This window comes from Rhyacophila brunnea, unplaced genomic scaffold, assembly GCF_057557595.1.
Source record: "Rhyacophila brunnea isolate RB1 unplaced genomic scaffold, BYU_Rbru_1.0 scaffold_22, whole genome shotgun sequence".
Classification (NCBI taxonomy): Eukaryota; Metazoa; Arthropoda; class Insecta; order Trichoptera; family Rhyacophilidae; genus Rhyacophila; species Rhyacophila brunnea.
This window is the reverse complement of record NW_028232882.1, coordinates 10,987,283-11,008,044: the sequence shown is the minus strand read 5'-3', so window position 1 is coordinate 11,008,044 and position 20,762 is coordinate 10,987,283. Positions and strand designations below refer to the sequence as shown.

The 20,762-nt window shown below is 33.8% G+C and overlaps 1 protein-coding gene across 1 annotated transcript in view; it reads left to right on the top strand.

The window, feature by feature from the left end:
• LOC147070034 (allatostatin-A receptor-like) overlaps window positions 1-20,762 on the top strand; it is a 238,024-nt gene that overhangs the window by 175,027 nt on the left and 42,235 nt on the right. The window contains exon 2 of the mRNA XM_085949899.1: window positions 766-1,037. Within this exon, the coding sequence (XP_085806025.1) occupies window positions 766-1,032 (267 nt within the window). The 3' untranslated portion in view covers window positions 1,033-1,037. The remainder of the gene's footprint in view (window positions 1-765; window positions 1,038-20,762) is intronic.

Below are 20,762 nucleotides of genomic sequence, written 5' to 3'. Positions count from 1 at the left end.
GAAAATTTTGTCTAGATGCAATAAGCCGCCATTACAATGTGTATTACAATTGGTATTACAATACAATAATACCCCGTTTACACGTGCATGGTTTTACTGTTGACAGTAAGTGTTATCGCGGTCATAACAAGAAAATGTATGGGTAAACATGTATTATCCTACAGTTGGCAACATTGCCTGCATGAATCAAAAAAGTTTGGAAGCTTCTGAATTTTCATGCGACAGTAGGATTTTTTCGATCTGCGCCTGTGCAGTATGCGCGGCGAATCTGCCGGTAAAAAAACGAACTAGGAACGAATTTTTAGGTTGATCGATTTTCAATAACTGTCAAATAGTACGAAATAATACCATAAAATGAGCGTCTCGCTCACTCTTAAAGAATGAATTGGAGAAACAGTCAACACTTTTACGTGTAAACAGTTATTGTCACGATAGCTTAAAATACTTACTCGCTATTGCTGCCAGTAAATCCATGCACGTGTACAGGTGCTATAATAATAGCTATATTGTCAGGATTTTTTATGCTACGATTATGTTAAAACCACAATGTCGACAGGTATTTTCAATAAAACGACATCATCATTTGCTTCATTGAAAAAATTGTAAAATTTGTATTCGTTCCATTATTTGCCGCCCTTTATAATGTGACACCTCTATGTAACAAATGACCTGCCTATCCCCATGGGACGTCACTGCACCTTGGTTAAACAATCAACACGTTATGAAATCATTTTCATTAATAACTGTTTTTTTTCTTCTTTTCAGGTAATCCTGGTGCTAAAAAGCCTGAACAAATATGAGATATCGCAGGCAACGGTAGCAATTCAGATAGCGGCGCACGTTTTAGCCTACACGAGCAGCTGTATAAATCCGCTCTTGTACGCGTTCCTGAGCGATCATTTTAGACGAGCATTCCACCGAGCGGCATGTTGCGGACCTCCTCCTCTTCCACCGTCGGGTTCAAGACCTGCAGCTTCCAAGATCACCAGGACTACCGCCAACGCTAATGGAACTTGCACAGATGTTGTCTAGATAAGGTATTGAATATTTTCTCTCTTCATCATATTATATTTAACATAATTTTTAACAATATTATATATTATATTATATAATATATATTATGTATGCTCCTTTTTAACACTACAAATGGTAATGATGCCCAATTACAGTTGTGTAGTGAACAATAGTGTAATTAGGTTAGGTTAGGTTAGACCAGGGGTCGGCAAACCGCGGCTCACGAGCCACATGCGGCTCTTTGGGTATTGGCGTGCGGCTCTTTGCCAAATTCCCAATTCACATTGTTTACAAAAAGGGTATGATTGTTGTCGTTTTAAATCCGCCCATTGCAAAAGTCGACAAATAAAATTTTTCTCCATTTCATATTGAAACGAGGGCTTTGAAATAGATTTTTTTTGGATTTAATAAGCAAAGAGTTATGTAGCTCCAAATTTGTAGGTCTTGTTACCAAAATTGAGGATTTGGAGAGAGAACAATGCAATTTAATTTCACAACTCAGCGGAGCGCTCTAAAAGATCTACATAATAAGGTAGATACTACGATTTTTAATTTTAGATCTCATATTCGAGTATACATAATATGTATGTGAACAATCATTTTCAAACATGAATAATATAAATAGCATTTAGTTAAGCCAAATAACTGATGAGAATTTGGAGTCGCGCCTAAAATTGAAAACTACAAGTTACATACCAAACATACAGACACTCTCCAAAGAAATGCAAGGACGGTCATTGTTCACATTAGTTTTAAGGAATGCGTGAAAATTGTATGTAACACATTTTCTGTAAAAAAATATATTTATAATTTGAACAATAAAAAAACTTATATTTGCGTTAGTTTTATTCGCAAAATCTTCTTCTTTTGATAAATAAACAATAACATTCACTGAAATAAATCATATTTATAAAAATATATGTAGGTATGGCTCTCGAAAAAATTTTTTACCGTTGTGATACTCATATTTGGCTCTTTTGGTCCTAGAGTTTACCGACCACTGGGTTAGACAATCACAAATACTCAGACTGTGAGAAATTACATAAATATGTTGTGACCTCACCGAGAAACGCATCTGGAGCGTCTTGCCAAATCCTACTAATCAGAAAGAAAGGTGGAGTATTCAATGTTCGCGCATAAACTGATGTAGGTTTTGGCGACCGCATTTCATCGTCGCCCATACAAACATTTTTTAAAACTGATATTAGAAAATGACTTAGTACACCTATTAATATGAATAATTATTTTCTTTTATTTTGTTAACTGTCAATTCATGGTGGAACTGCATTGTATTGTTGTTTTTATTTAATAAAACGCAATTTTTTTTGTAGTACTTATTCCACTTTTAATTAATATGTAATGAAAAAATGTATTCAGTTGAAAATGTCCCACTGAGGCGGACGAAACCGGTCCTAATATATTAATTAAAAGTGGAATAAGTACAAAAAAAAATTGCGTTTAATTAAATAAAAACAACAATGAATAATTATTAATATGACTAAATAGAGATCAAACTCAACATATTTTTTTGTTATTATTTATCCTTCCAAAAACTTTGAATAGTGATATTTGTTTTAGTTTTTACAATACAATGATTTAACTAGGTTTATCGGATATGTAATAGATAATATAATAATATAATAAAATCGTTCGTATAATCCTTAAAATTATATCTGTTTTGGTGTATTTAAAAATAAATAAATAAATACAATCAAAACATTGACATATCGACCATGTCATGGACAAACACACGGTCGCTAAAAATTACATTGAAGATCGTCTTTGTCCTGGTAGGTAGTAGTAGGGGTTAAAGGTAAAGTAGGGTTTGACAAGACGCAGCCTGGAGCCCTCGGATGAAAGGCCAGCGCCTTCGCACTGGACTACGGAGGGCCAATTTAGAATAGGCAACAACAGTTATTGCGCTATAGATTTGGCAAAAACAATAGACAGCACTCACTAGAGACAGCTAAATATATTTTGTTCTTTCATAGTGGATAAGGAAAAAAACGACACTTTGTGAGAAGAACTGCACCAAACTTAGTGTACATACCATGTCTGCATCTGTCTATATGCGTTGTCAATGATAAGACTAAGTGTACGTCCTGAGTAGCAGCGTTCGGCGCAGCGTTGAGCGTTTTGCGCAACTCAAACGTGTCTGAAAATGTTCGTAGAAAATGTCTTTTTTTGGTTATACATTTATACGGTTATACGTTTGAGTTGCGCAGAACGCTCAACGCTGCGCCGAAGGCTGGCACTGAGGCCTCACACTGAGAGCTACCTAAAACCTACACATTACCTATTTAAGTGTAAATTAGCGTATTACCGCGAGTGTCCGATTCGCGTTACCCCGTTAAATAAACATGCCGCATAGCATTATTTTTTGAACATATTGTGGAGTTAAGCACCCACAATGGCCGTGCGGCTTAAGCATAGGCCTATAGTGTCATGGGTCCCAGGTTCGAATCCCGGATCTGGCAAGTACACATATTGTTTTTCAATAATTTGTGTATGTGTCAGAGTATGTACCTAATAGTTTGAGCAAGTGGCTGATATCCATTTTTCTTGTCAAAACAAAATCTGTCAATACAAACCTACACTCTGCGGAGGCCTATATAATCTTATTAAGATCGGGCATGATCAAAAAATATAAAAAGTAATCCTGTTTTTCTTCTGGTGGATCCAAAGGCACCTTTTCTCCTATGTAGGCTTCTGTTGTTGTGCAATAGTTAAGGGATCGTTATCTAAGATATACCTTCTTACAACAATGCTTGTAGAAATTGCCAATAATAATATGGACCTTACATAACGATTATAACACCGACGTTACGTGGCAAAGCGACAGAACAGACAAAAAGTTTAACGACAGAAAGTGTGCCGAATGAGTTCGCAAAGTTACACGAGTAAACTTGATCGTTTGTTTTTGTATATTGAGCGAGGCGAAATGATACGATCAGCCGCGGAGGGGGAGGGGCATCGGCGACAAGAATAAGGGTGGTTCATAATATATTTATTTAGTTTTTTATTCAATTTATTTATTTTACATCATGTGGACATTACAAATTATGATACTGTTCGGTTATACGGAATACAGCGGAAAACACATTTTGAAAATAGCCGATAAACTGGATTATTTGTTAGGCTAACCTAATCTAACCCAACCTAACCTAATCTAAACTAACTTAAACTAACAAATTATCCAGTTTATCGGCTATATTCAAAATACGTTTTCCGCTGTATTCCGTATAACCGAACAGTACCCAAATTATAATTTTAAGACGTTCACAACATGACATGAAACAGTATAAAAAAAGAAAAGTAATAAAAAGGATAAAAATGAACATATAAAAAGAGAACATAATATAAACATACAAACGCAGTGAAATTACAATTATACATCTATAGTAGTTCAAAGAAGTACACCGAATTAGCTAAGGAGACCCTTTATGAAGGAGAGATTTTATGAATTTATAAAATAGCGTCCACCTAAACTCACTCTCACGCAAGTGAAATATATCAACACCCGAAACAATTTGGTTGAACATAGTTATTTCCCTCTCAATTGGCATTGCCAGTGGCAGGTTGGTTCTGCACATTGGGAGAATAAACAACTGATGCTCTTTATTTCTAAGATAGTTATCAGAGACACACAGGTCAACAATGCCCAGAATGGCAGAGTTCTCATTTATACCTCGTATAAGTCGAAAAAAATACTTAGCTAAATAAAAATCTCTTTTAAATTGCAGACTGCAGTATGTAAGCATACCTAAGAGAAAGTCAATTGGTTAAAGCCATGGATAGTATCCATACCACCTCATATATTAATATATAGTTAGTATATTAATATTATCGACTGAAAGTACTTTATGGAATTTGAATTTAAATTCTAATTTATTTAAGTTTTGTACTATTCCATTTGAGTCGTTTTTTTTTGCGACCCGGGTTTCACCTTTCGGCATCTCCAGGCACTATGTTCACTCACCAAAAGACAAATACACACCGAAAACGAATACAATTAACTCTAACTTATCTAATAAATCAGTACAATAAAGTAGGTAAAAACTTTAAAACCTACCTATTAAGTTAAGGATCACAATAAAAAAAATATATAGCAAACAAATTGTGAATAGTTGAAGTGTTTGTAAAAAACCCCCTACCTTATCAATAATAATGCACTCGATAAACGTATATAAATCGTCAAACCTAATAATAGATCATTGGTAAATATAAGCAATAAAAATACCACACTTAAGAAGTGTAAAATTGTCCATTTTGGGAACAATGATAACGTATTGGAAATTAATGGAGTTAACTAATGAGATATAATATCTATGACATCAGTTTTTAAAAGTAATTAATTAAACAATTACTATTCAATATTATTCTTACACGATACCTGCTTTTTTATAATATAATTTTTTAAATATAACAAATCCACAAATAAATCTAATATATACACAAGACTTGAACCTCCCTGTATTGGCGGCGCCTACACGTCACGATCACACACTCTTTGAATAAGAAAAAGTCGTCTGCTTTCCCCCTGCTGTTGAATTCTGCGAATAATAAAAGTGAACAAAACCGATTTCTTTCAGCTTTTGACGAAATGTCAATGCTCAAAAACATAAAAAAATAGTCAAGTGCCGTTTTTATTGTGACACCGATTCATAACTACCCCTCTAGGATGACTCACAAGCGAAATCAACCCTAACGCCTAGATTCGATATTTTATTCAAAATATTATACTTTTTTAGAAACGTGACTTTTCTATAGATAGTCAAGAATAAGAAAATTTTATTTATCTTGACAATGGATTGGAACCAAAACGTGAAGAAAACCTTATCTATCTATAAAGACAGACGTAGTCCTAATTTATATAATGTTTGACACTTCCACGGTTGTTTGTTAACGTAATAATATTATATTGTTGGGCTTTCACCGCGTCTTCTTCCTCCTCGCTTTGGGATCATTGCAGAGGCCGCTCGCACACCTCTTGTGTTATATTTATTGGTGACACTGTCACGGAACAGTTCGAGGTCACGACCGGAGTCAAACAGTGTTATGCTCTTGCTCCGTTTCTCTTCATAATCCTATTTTTCTTTATACTACGAAAGTCAATACCATCTGACCAAGGCATATCTGTTACCTCCATGATTAAGATATGCGACGTGGAATATGCCGATGACGCTGTCCTATTCGACAACTCAATCGAGTGCATTCAAGACACACTCGACAAGTTGCATGACAACTCAACCAACATTTTGAGCAATAACACCTGCCCTGATCCAGATTTCCGTCTAATTAGCGACGGACAAAACTTCAAGAGCGTCGACAGTTCCCTGGTACACATCACGGGAGATTGTATTTTGAAGAGAGAGATCTCTATACGAATAGGAATGGCTGGAGCATCAATCACGAGCAACCGTATTCTTTGATGTTTGCGACGGAGACTGGGTGTGCGATGGTATGACTTTAGTAGTAACAAGGAGATAATAGAACAGGCCAAGCAGCCTCTCATCACACTGGGAGTGAATAGGCAATATTGTACCTAGTTCAACCACGTACTGCAGATGCCAGAAGAGAACCTCAACCTGGCTTGGCTATTTTTTAAGCCACCCGCTAAATACTATATATAAAGTGTATACGATGGAGCTACAGGATGCTTGTATTGTACAAGGATTGTGTCCATTATACTCCAACTAAGGAGCGGATGGAATAACTTCTCCTTAAAATTGAGCATAGTGCGATTTCTTTTACTGCGCACGAATTACATAGGATAAATTAAATTATTGTTACCGACTGTACTTACCAGCGCATCTATTCTATACACAAGACTGCTATAGGCCGCGATCGGCAGGTATCGAGGGTAGTTTTCATTTTTTTTTATATCGAAGTATTAGCACTTATTGTAACAATTACACTATGTTTGAACAGCACCCCTTTTGGCTGTGTTCAATTTTAGAGCAAGATAGACAGTTTTGACTGAAAAGACGGCTAAATTACTGTAATGGTTACAATACGTACTAATACTTCGATACAAAAAGTAAAATCTATCCTCGATAGCTGTTGATAGCGACCTATAGCAGTCTTGTGTATAGAATAGATGCGCTGAAGGTTATTGAATCGTTTTCTCTCCCTCGGCGTCGCTCCAACGACGTCATATAGGCGAAAGATCTTGGGATAATTTTTGATTCTTCATTATCTTTTCACTCGCATATAATTTCTACGGCTCTACGTGCGAGAAAGCTTCTAGGATTAATCATGCAACAATCCAAACCATTCAAGAATCCAAATGTATAACGTACAGTCCACGTCTCATTAGTGCGTAGCATTCTTGAAAATGGGTCGATTATCTGGTGTCCTTCTGAGGTTTCCTATAAGCTTATTTTAGAACGCGTCCAGAAGAAATTTCTTCGATGCCTTTATTTTAAGAGATTTAACTATTTTCCTTTCAATAATTCGTCAAATGATTATTTTCCATCTGCCTTTCTACAAAGCATGCTTACTTTTCACTCTCTCGAATCTCGTCGGTCTCTTCTTCTCTTGAAACACTTTTGCTTGTTAGCGCGAGGGATGGTTTCCAATCCTGATGTCCTAATAAATTTTAATTTACATGCGCCTGCCAATTACCTACGTGGTCGCAGCCATGATTTATTCTAGATCGGAACCATGTCCTCGTGTCAAGCCTATCAGGCACTATTAGCGAGGGGTGCAAGATTAGTAAATGCGCTCCCTAAAGACATATACATTTTCAGTGATGTACTTTGCATTTTGTTTTTGAAACGTTATTTTTCTGTGTAAAATTGTATGTTTTTTGTTTTCAAAATTTTATCTTTCTGTATTAAATTGTACATAAGTATGTTTTGATTTAATTTGTTTTTCTGTTATTATTATTATTATATTCTATATTGTAATATTTTTTATAATGTAAATCTCATGTTGTGTACGTCTTGAATTTAGAATGTCCACAATGTTTTGTATTCTTAAATAAATAAATAAATATTTTAAGTCTAAACCTAAACTATCAAACTTCACGCTTATGTGGTATGTTTTTGGATACTCAATATATTATTTATTGATTAGTTAATAAATAAATAATTATGTAAAAATCATTTTATTTATTAATATAATCCTTTACGTCACGTCAACAATCATTAATCACCAATGATATAAGGCGTGGGCGTGGCGACATTCATATTCAATCCCAAATCCCACATCATACGACTTATTTTGCCAATATAACGGATTCGACAGATACAGTTGAATGGATAAACATAATTACCAACTGATTTTTGCCGGAAGATAACCCTAATTACCTGTCAGGTAAAAATAAAATAACTGACATTATACAATACTGATATGAATGTTACGTGAGTTTATTTTTGATTGACAGTCTCTAATACTAATACAAGCCAGCAGTTAGTAAATTGTCAACGATTATCGCTTGGCGTATCAATCACTCAGAATCGATTATAAGTCAGTCACGGTCATGGTTATGTTATAAATAACACTTATAACAAAAATATATTCATTTATTATTACTGTTGGAATTTAATGTGTTAATTTGGTTATTGTTTCATGTTCTGATTATTTCTGATAATGATAATCAGTTAATTAATTTTCCGACAAGTTTTATTCTGGGTATGCTATCAATCCGTGACGACGACTCCTTACTAGCTCGTATATTTCTTAAAAAAAATATTTTTTAATTGCATACTAACATATTTAAATAATAACTTGATTATTTTATATTCCATAAAATTAATTTCATTTGCCAATGACACATTTTCAATTTCAATTTATTTTTTTAACATATTGTGGACATTACAAAATATAAGTTTGTTTAAGTTATATGTAAAAAAAGTAATAACAACGATAAAAATGATAATATAAAAAGAGAACATAATATAAACGCAGTGAAAATACAATTAGGTATACATCTATATTACTTCAAAGAATTACGCCGAGTTTGGTAAAAAGACCCTATTTTATGAATTTATAAAATAGCATTCACTTAAATTCACTATAAATTGACAAACGATAACTTAAGTAGGGAGTACGAACTGGAAAAAAAATCGTTTTTGTAAGTTTAAAAATTAATAAATCTAAAAATCTTAACACCACTGCACATGGATGTACTGAAATATGACTATATTCTAAAACATTAGATCGAGAGGTTTAAAATAATACTATTTTATGTAATACAAATACTTTACGCAGTCATCAAATGTTTAATATAAATATAAAGGATAATAAGGCTTCAAAATTATATAAATAGATTATCTACAACGTTTAAGGAATGTCCAGGCTTATGCTCTGAAAATACCATAACACCTCCATTTTGACCTACGTTGGGTATGTGGGCCCTACAGCCTAATAGACCTTTTTGTATACTTATGTAACTATTTATTATATTTTGGGGCGCTAGATTCGTCCCGTGGTCCCGACGACTGACCATCCGACTCTTGTGATAGCACAATTTTCTATATCGATTTCCAATTGCGGTTGAGGCGGTTTAACATAATTTTTTTTATATATCTATTTTAGTGGCTATAATATCTATTAAGTATATATTAAAAAGTAAACTATAATATTTTTTGTTAAGTAAAATATTGAAAACGAGCAAAATTCAAATTCAAGTAAGTACTATTACCAAACAAAATCCCTAGCGATATTGTAAAATTATCAATGTTTGCCCATGTGTTAGTCTAAATAAATTGCTATTCTGCGCAGAATTATAAATCAAAAATATGTGTTATCAATAATTATGTCCCATGATGTCCACACCTCCAACCTGAAGTAATGCTGATGAAGGATCCTACCAGTTTACATGTGAGTCTTTCTTCCCGGTATTAGTACCTATTGTAAATGTGGATGTTTTAAGACTTGTTTTTTTTATCTACCACAGCCTAAATACCTTCAAAAGGCACTCTTCGCCACTGTTATCAATGCAATACCTTCCACCCCAAGAGCGATTGCTTTTTTAATGTATTCTTATTCGAGCTTTGTGGGTACACCTACAACAGGCAAGAATTAATTGTCATGTTCCCACCAATATTACTCGTAGCTCTGCGGTCATCATGTTACCCCTCCGCACAACGGATGTGGGTGTTTCATTCATGATGGTTTGTATCGTGCGATTTAACCCTATTTACGATTTGTTGACGTGATAACTACGTTAATTTTATATATGTTTTTTATTAACTCAATAACTCAATGTTCTATTAGGTATATTATAATAACTTACTTTCACTGTGCTATACCTAATATTGTTTTATATTTTAAAGCCATCGGTAAAGTACATATTATACCTATTTCATATTGTATAATTTTATCATTGTACCTGTATCTATAGTCTATGATTGTACCTTACTATGTTTCTTCGACAAGAATAATAATATAAGTAAAATGTGGATTTCTAGGATCTTGTTGAATTTCTTATTACTTAAATCCCGGGATTTTGGAGTTTTCATAATAATATGATCTTTAGAACAAAAATTATGTTTTTGACAAGTAAAGAATTGCCACGGTGGCCGCGCGTCCCAGGTTCGAATCCTGGGTCTGGCAAGTACACATATTGTTTTTCAATTTGTGTGTGTCAGGGTATGGACATAATAGGTTGAGCAAGTGGCTGACATCCATTTCTGGTAAAAAACAAAATCTGTCAATTCAAACCTCTACTCTGTGGAGGCCCATATTATGATCCTATTAGGATCGGACATGGTCGAAAAAAAAAAGAAAAAAATATCAGTGTTATTTTATTTAAGAAAATCCGTTCGATTATAGTTTAAAATATATAAAATGCCACTGTATTACGAGGCCAGAAAAATGTGTGTACAATTTACGTCTTTATGATTGAACGAATACAAGTGGGCCGGTGATTACATTGCATAAATCTACTGCAATTTAAAAGTTTACAAAATAATATGTACTTAATCAATTTCAACATTCTGTAAATTAGATTTAGTTTTTAAACAATTCATTATTCCAAGAAGAAAACTTGATCTTTCTAACAATTTACTTTAATAATCTTGCTGGTTTGCATCAGTCATAATAAGGATATGATAATCCAAGAAAATTAATTATACGTACAGGAAAAAAATTTCAATAATGGGGCACATGCAAAAAAAATAATCAAGAAAGTCCGAGACCGATATCTCTTTTCAACCCACTCTGAATCTAATAAATATTATACCATCTAATTTTGCGAAGCCATATATGTGTTAAGGCTATACCTCAGTTGAGGCATGGTCTAAAAAGACCGTGGCTAGGCGATGCGCGGATTGCGGGTCGCGGGTGCAAATGACGCAAGCCGAACGAAATATAATTTGTCAAATAAATCCAACATGCGTCCACTTCTGTTTATTGTTCTATTAGTAACAATAATAATATATTCATTGACACATTTTCTTTTTCAAGTAAATGGGTAACGTTTTTAGTCATCTTTACACGATTTAAGAATTAAGACTTCCGTCGCCATCACGAAACAAATTGATGTATTCACACCTCGACGTTCGCTCTCCGACTGCCAGCGAGTCCAAAATTTCGTCGCGTTATAGTTGAAAATTATTTATTTATTATTTATTTTTAAGTATCGTCTTAATGTACATTAAGATACATTATTTTGGTACATAATAAGGTACATTATTTTGCCCATCTATATACCCGATATTGTGCATTTTGCCTAATGTTGTCAACAATTAGTATTGGCAAACAAACGGTATACGTACCTACATGATTCTATATTTCGATTTCAGTGGAATTTATTAATGTATTAATTAATCATTCAAGAGACAATAAATTAGTTAATTGAAAATCAAAGATTCCTGATGGCTTAAACTTTGCATATAATTGCTTTCGGAGATTTTGTGTTCACACGTTGATTAAGCGCACCTACTTATGAGCTTATATTCCTTACCGTGGTGTTTTCCAAACTGTTGGGCGCGATATCATGGTCGTTTCGAATTAAGTGAAGTGACTATCGTTGTAAAGCCAAACGTCAAACCAACAGCGCTGAGAGTAGCTGGAAACTAATGCTTTTCACCAAATCTTTCACCGAAATTGTTTAATGGGAATAGGATTATAACATTTCAATTTAAATTCAAATTTATTTATTTTACATATAGTGGACATTACAAATTATATATTTAAGATGTTTACAATATGATATTTAAAACAATAAAATAGTATTACAACAGTATAAAAACCAAGGAACAGATGCAGTATTTGAAAAACAGTATAAAGAGTAAATAGAAAAATTATAAAGTAGATAATTACATGGAACATGGAAGTACCCCGAATGACATAAGTAGACCCTATTATAAGAATATATAAAGCACTCTCACGTAGGTGGAATATATCAACATCCGAAGCGATCTTGAACGGAGTTATTGCGCTGCTAATTGGCATCACTAATAGCAGATTATTTGTACATACTATTGGTAGAACAAAAAACTGATGTTTCTGATTTTTAAGATAGTTATGAGAGATACACAGGTCAATACTACCAAGACTACCAACTTTTACACTTCATATAAGTCGGAAAAATGCGTGATCAAATATAGACATTTTCTATTGCTTAAACGACAGCATGTAATGTACTCACGATGGCCGCGCGGCAGAAGCACATATTGTTTTTCAATTTGTGTATGAGTCAGAGTATGGACCTAATAGGTTGAGCAAGTGACTGACATCCATTTCTCATGAAAACACAATCTGTTAATACAATCCTCCACCCTGTGGAGGCCCATATTATGATCTTATTAGGATCGGACATGGTCGGAAAAATAATCAAGTTATTATATAAATATGTCAATATGCAATTTAAAAATATTTTTCTTAAGAAGGTAGGCTTTATAATAATTGCCTAGTAAGTATAGAGTCTTCGCTACTGACCTACCTACATATAATAAACATTTAGCGTTGGCATACAAACGCGTTGGGAAAAAATACGTATAATTAAGCGTAGTTTAGAACTTGACACATACTAGCATAATACAAGTTGAGTTTATTTCTATATCACTATCATAATATGATCGTCCACTCTAGACAGTATGCTAGAATGCTTTTATTATAATCTAATTGTCATGATTTTCTTGACATACAGTATCTAATAATATTACATTTACGTCAATTAATAAAACGTGACAAGTTTTATTCATGAAAATGTGCGAATCTAATATTATGTGTTTGAGATTGACAAACACTGCATTACCAAAATGAACAAGTTTACATGTAGCAAGTAACTTGTATGTAAGTTAAATACACGGTTCCAATCAGCAGTTTGTGAAGTGCATCGTATTAGTAATATGACATAGTTTCAAACTTGCCGCATTTGAAATCATATCACGCGTCTAAAGTACTTACTTAGTTGCCGGGAAGTGTGTTTGATCTGAGCAATCATTATGGCTGTAATATGCAATGTCGTGACGGCCTGAGAGAGAAAATATCATCTTCTTGATCGGATTTAAATGACAATTTAATGTCAGTTAAAGCACACTTCAGTGCGTGGCGACCGCAGTCTTGGTTAACTGCGCCTGAGACGTTCACAAACCTTTTTTTTCTTTTTAAATAATTGTTAATAACCATGTCCATGCATTTTCGTACAAGGCGGATGTTAGTAATTTTGACCGATCACAAACTGATTCTTATAAAGTTGGATTTCTTTTACAGAAAACATTAAACATTAATGGTACTTATGAGTATGGTAGAATATTTCTTCTAGTCCACAAACAACAAAATGATATGATGAAATACATTCAAGTTTATATTAGGTATAGATCACACGATCAATTTAAGAGGGCATTCAAGATCTATTGTCAGCATCCAAAAAAAAAAACTTACATTGTTGACCAAGCTGTTATCTGCGATTTCGGTGACTATTGTTTATTTTCATTCAAACCTTGTTTTTGTCAAATTATTCCCAAAATATAATACTAGACTACCTAATACGTTTTGAAATTGTAGGTATTATTGTATAGGTAGCAACGTAAAGACTGCTTTTTGAATACTGATAAATGCTTATTAAATAAAAATAGTAATCGAACAGAACTCAGATATATCATCATCATCATCATCAGCCGAGGTCAATTTACTGCTGGATGAAGGCCTCCCCAAGCTTTATCCAACTCTCTCGGTCCTGTATCGATCGCTGCCACGTGTTTCCGCCAAACTTTACCAGTTCGTCAATCCAGCGGCTTTCAGGGCAACCCTGTGGCCGTTTCGTGCCCCTTGGGTACCACTGGATGACGGCGTCAGATATATACCCACTAGAAAAAATCATACTTATTTGAAAAAGCATCGTATTTATTTATTTTTTCAAACATGATTTTTTCTAGTGGGTATATATTATATATGAGGTGTTTTGAGTCTGAGGTGTCTGAGGTGAAGTGTTTTCAAGTTATGTATGTTCAATATATGGAAAGTTACATTGTCAAAATCTTGTGAATTATTCGTTTAATAACATAAATGGTTTAATACTAATAATGCTATTTTGACTGCGAGTTATGTTTTTTTTAATATAAACGCAAAGAAAAATGTACTGTAATTTTGGGTGAATCTGGATTAGCGAATAAATTAACAAAAATAGAATATAGTTTAATGTAAGTATTATTTTTGAATAATTTGTCTGTAGGTCCTTCTGTTAATACTTTTTTTATTGAGTGTTTAAAAATTAATCACCGACAATAAACCATTTTTGCAATCTAAACTCCAGGGGAAATCTGCACATTTTAATATTTTTTATTACAGTAACCGGTTAAGTCGGAAAAGGGTAACCGATTTGGCAAACTAGAAACCTTGATAGCAGCGCATTAGCGAGATAATATATGTCTATGGGTTAAAGCTCCCATGGAAAAGTTTCCGAAGAAAAATCGCTTCAAGGAAAGCTCGTTTGGAAAGCGCTTACGAGGGTTCTAGAAAAAAAAAATAATCCCCACTAAGTATCTTGAGATTTATCACAATTAAGGCTCTATCTACATATTCGGCTTCTGAATAATGTCGGTCATTAGTTTTGTTTCGTCAATTATCGCATAAGAGCTGGATGCTTGTTTGATTAAATTATGTTTCTCAACATTTACTCAATAATTAAATAAATAAATAAAAATTCAATTCTTATTCCCAAATTACACAAGTAGATTTATCAACTTGACGATGACAATCGATCGTTTGACACGATTGAGACATGTTACTTTTATAGAATGATGACTGAAATATAAGAAAATCTATTAAGCGCGAACGTGCTCAGCGTGGGTCAAAATGGAGCTTTTATTCTATTTTCAAAGCATGATTCTGGACATTCCTTAAAGGTTGTAGATAATCTGTACCTAACCTTTAAACGGTACATGTTACGCAACCGTTTAAAAAAAAGATTTTTTTTTCGGTTAGGCATGTACCTCAAAACTTCAAACCTTCAAACACGCGAGTTATCATGATCTTAATCCCTACTTCAGTTTTAGTTTGTCAATTTATGGCTACGGCCGTATGTTGTAGCTTAACCACTGGGGAATGCCAAAAGAAATGGCGTATTTCAAAAAAAACACTGCCTTATTCTTAGGTCAATAATTTTTGACCTAAGAATAGGTCAATAATTATTATAAAGCAATCATTATTTATAGGATGTTTATCACATTTAAATGGTCAAAGACATAGCTTATAATGAGTATCTTTATAATTATTTTAAAATGTGTTAATCTTGTCCATTTTTTGAATAATAAAATGCCTAATTCTTGTCAAATTTGGGATCACAGATATTATCAATATAATTTTTTATCGTAAATATTTCACTATAATAATGTCGATATAAATAATATTACCCCACATGTGGGGTAATGAGAGCCAAAAATTTACCAAATATGTAATGGAAGCTTCATATTTTAATATGCTTACAAACACTTATACACATTATAACAGACATAGGTACAATAAAATGTTAAATATTTACTAATGTTATTCAACAAAAATATGCTCTAGTACTAAAAATATCAAAATAATCAACACGTAATGTTATGGAACTAAGCAAAAAACACAAATATAATCTTTCTGGTTTCGGAGGGCATTGTCCAACGAAATTACCGTCCAACCAGCCTTGAAAGTCGTCAGCTTTCTATTTCTGGGCATCTGGAACAATTAAAATCTTGTCTACTAGTAAAAGAGGTGTAAAATTTATATAGGGGTAATGGGAGCCACCTAGGCTCCAATTACCCGAATGTCAACCATTTTGAAGGTTGATTCTGAAACTACTAAACAAAAATACATGTATCTGGCTTTACAATGGACATAAAATATGATAAAATAAGTAACATTTTAAGTACTTACGTTGATGTTTATGTATTGTAAATTTATATAAGCACCTAGCCCAAAACACACTTCCACTCGCCACGCGCGTGCACGTGTCACTAAGCAGCCGACAGCGATCGACGGGCTTAGCCTACGATTGACGAAGATTTTATAGTTATTTCCGAGTCATTTAAGTGTTAGATGGTACCTGTTTTTCAGTCGCTCCCATTACCCCACGCTCCCCTACTATGGATTCCACACGACAAAACAACATCAAAAATAATCATCGCACAGACAAGAAAAAAAAAACTGTAAAGAACTGTTAGAAAAGTTGCTAAGATATTGACAGACATATTTATAAACAAATTCATAGATTTTCTGGTAAAAATTAAATAAACATAATATAGTATGTGGTTATTCCGTGAATTATTATTATACTCACTCATCATTAGAGTATATTTGGTTAATTCCGACCCATCAAAAATATCAAACGATTTATGATGTTAAACAGACATGAATTTAACAGTGTTATTATTTCCAATATTATGTAAGTACCAATTTAACCTATACATACTTAAAATAAAATTTAAATGATGCTTGTGATTTCGAAATATATTGGGTGCGCTTTTTACAATGGACTGTAATTTTAAGATGCTTGTGGAATGCGGATCTAAGGAGGGGAGTTAAATATGATCCCAGACACTGACCTTTTACGTTGAGAGAGAGCTAGTTCGGTGTTCACGCATTCACGCACTGGCAAACGGACGATTCGGAACGAGTATTCGGATAAACGATGATGACAAGTTTATGATGGATTACAGACGCGATGTTTGCTCAAACCGTATCAGACTTAGCGCAAGGAAGGTCAAAAATATACGTTTCGAGTCACTCTGTAGTTAACTTTACTATACTCTATAACCAGAGGTTACATGATATTAAAACTTCTCGACAATAACAAATAACGCACTTCCAACAATTAATTTTGGGCAAATAAAATGATCAGATAGCAGTGGTGGAATGGTGAGGTGAGGCGCGAATACAGAAGCGCGTGGCTTCATCCGACCGTTGTCGATCGCATAAGTTTACACGAGTTTTCAGTGTAGTGTGATACTGACGTAAGTATTTAAAGGCAGCGACTGAATATTAATAGACATGTAACGGCTGGTTGGTAGACTATATCCACCTAGATATTTTGTACCTCATTGTTTTGAAAATAACCCCTTTCTTCATTTTAGATAGCTTTCTTATTTACGTATATACTAGTATAATTATTAGGGACAGACTATTATAATAATCAGTGAAAATATATTTCCATGAAAAGACATCATATATTGAGTTTAGTGTACTACTGATATACGGTTCAAAACCACGTGCGGTTTCATTCTATTTATAGATGCCCTCTTAGTATTTTAACCATACCAAAGTATCGATTTGACATAAGTAAAAACACGTTTTCATTTTATAGAAAAGACGATATTTTTTAGAATTCATTAAAATACATTACAATTGTGCTATTAAATAAAAATCTTCCCACACATGATTTAATTCTGAAAAGGGCACATTTCAAAACAGTTTATATTATTATATATTATATTGTATACACTATAATTAATATTTATTAAAAAAAATATTAGGAAAATACATTTAATTGTTGTTTTCCTTAGAGGTATTACTATCATCCCTGACGGGATGATTATTTACCTATTCATTTTACGCGGACATGATATGTATATTTTTTTCCCGTTTGAATGGCAACAAATTTTGTAAAATCAGATTTGATTGGCTCTCTACTGATTTTACGCATGACTCAATAATAAAAATTGGTTTTTCTATTGGTTTTGGGCATGGGTAAAGCTTAATTTTCATACGCAGTTAAATAAGTCTTGAATTCTTTAAATTATTTGGTACTGTTCGGTTATCAGGAATACAGCGGAAAACACATTTTGAAAATACCCGATATACTGGATTATTTGTTAGTTTGGGTTAGTTTAGGTTAGGTTAGGTTGTGTTAGGTTAGGTTAGGTTTGGTTAGGTTAACCTAACAAATAATCCAGTTTACCGGCTATTTTCAAAATGTGTTTTCCGCTGTATTCCTGATAACCGAACAGTATCAATGATTTAAATCTTAACCCATTGGAACCGAGTTTATTTTTGTATATAGAATACAAAATTGACTTCCATTAATCAAATATTAATAACTCAAGAAGTATGTGTTTGAATCATTTGATTTTTTGAATATAAATAAAAAAAGGATGTTCTAATATGATTTCAAAGACAGAAAAGAAAAAAAAATATTTAAAGCCAGATAGGGAGGTTTAAATTTCAATAAATAAAAACTTTCATTTATTTTTATTTTCAGAATTTTAAGTTTAGTGTTAAATAAAAAACCAATTAGGGGAAAGCAGGTAGGATTCGTACACAGGGAGCATTCGTACAGTGGCGATATCTTCACTATCCAATTCATTGGCGTGCTCGCGTTTGTGTGTGTGACTCCCGCTCATACGCATAGTGTAACTGCGGGGCAGGGCATCAGTGCGGCCAACAGCTTCGACGGAGCACGCCGATACGTGTTTTCGCTCTACGTAAGTATTTTTTGTATTCACTTTTGAACACGCTTAACTGTTATAAGTTTTGCACTTATGTTATAAGTGACTTAATATAGTTTATGAAGTGATAACTTCGTTTAATAAGTAAATAGTCATTTTAGGCTAACTATAGCGGTTATTTTTATTTTCAATTAATTTGTTGATTTTTCGGTTTGGGGTACCTTCGTGCAGTTATGAGTGGGGTAGATTCGTACTGTACGAATGCTCCCCATTCCTAACTGCGTGGCAGTAGAAAGATTGTTCACCAAAAATATTATTGTTACAGAACCATGCCGCGAATATATGTGAAAAAGGGGACAAGAACAGGATACGTTGATGAAGATGCAATGATGCAAGATGCAGCCGTTAGAATCCACGTAAGGTGGACAATCAACTTCTACAGCGGGCCAAGATGCCAATGTGCCAGAAACTCTACTTGCAGAAACAAAGATTACTCAATAAGATCTTCCATGGAGTTCAGCGCCAGTATCACCCTCCTTGCTATCACCTACAACTGTGCCTGCATCTTCATCAACTGTAGGATTAATAACTCCAGAAATTATCCGGCCCTATCCCAGAGTGGACAGAAATGCGTTAAAAAAGTCGAGGAAAGGAAAACTACCAGGAAAATCGAGAATACCTATGTCCTAAACATTTTTAAAAAAATTTCTTGTATTATATAGGGTAATCTATTTTCATATGATAACCTATAAAATATCTGAAAATTATTGACAAATGCCGTACTTTTTTAACTCAACGTTTACTTGTTAAGAGTTAAAAAATGTATATACAGTATACAATAATATACGCCCGTAAGAAAAACATAAATATAAAGTAGATATAATATATACCTAGTGAATGCAGGAATGTAGTGAACATGACACCCAGGCGCGCATACAAGGGGAGGGTTTTCGGGTTCGAACTCTTTTTCGAAATTGTTTAGACAAAAATATACTATTACTTCTTCTTATTCTTCGTCAAGGCCTCAAGACTAAGGACCGTGACCTGGATGATTAATTGGCTGTTGAATAGCGTATGAACAGGTTGACTCCATTCCTCTCGGCATTCTACGACACGTAAGACCTGTGGCTACCGGAAAACCCGTGGCACTCATGAATAGGTATAATTATCTGGGACATCCAATGTTTGCTTAAATATTTTGATTCAGCATGTCTGAAAGACAAGACAGAACGGACGATACAAACGAACACTAATCGTCCTAATAATTATGACCGTTAAGCCATACCCATTCGATAAGCACTTGTGGATGCGACAACTGATATTTATTTGTAAGTGAATAAGCCTTAGTTATACCTGAAGGTCAGGTATTCATCGCTGTAACTGCTCAAAGTGTGGAGTATCTGAGTATGGGGAATGTAAACTTATTCTGCAGCTGAAGCGACCAGAAGCTAAAAGTAGTGTAATAAATGTGGAAGTTAGTGGTACCCGGTAGATTTTATTAACCCTAAACCGTCCCTCCGCCATGAGCTGTTTGTGTGAATGTAATCCATCTATAATATTATTAAAATGAATGAGGTAGGCAACGATTTTTACATAAAAATATCACACAAACTCACACCGATACTAACAGGTCACGGAGCAGTGCGAGCATATCTAAAAAGATTTAAATTGAGAGACGATGACTGTTATCCATGTGACGGCAACTGTGTGGCATGTCATCAACGACTGCCTTATACTAGAAAAAGAACGATGGACTCTCAGGACTCTATGTAGATAGCATAACCATAAAATTGACCTCCAAAAACTTTACAAAATACTAAACAACAAAACAACACAAACTACACAAAATTTTTAATTCTGGCCATAAAGAAAATTAAACATATAAATGGAGGAACATAATTACCTACACAGCAATGCAACTAACCCTCC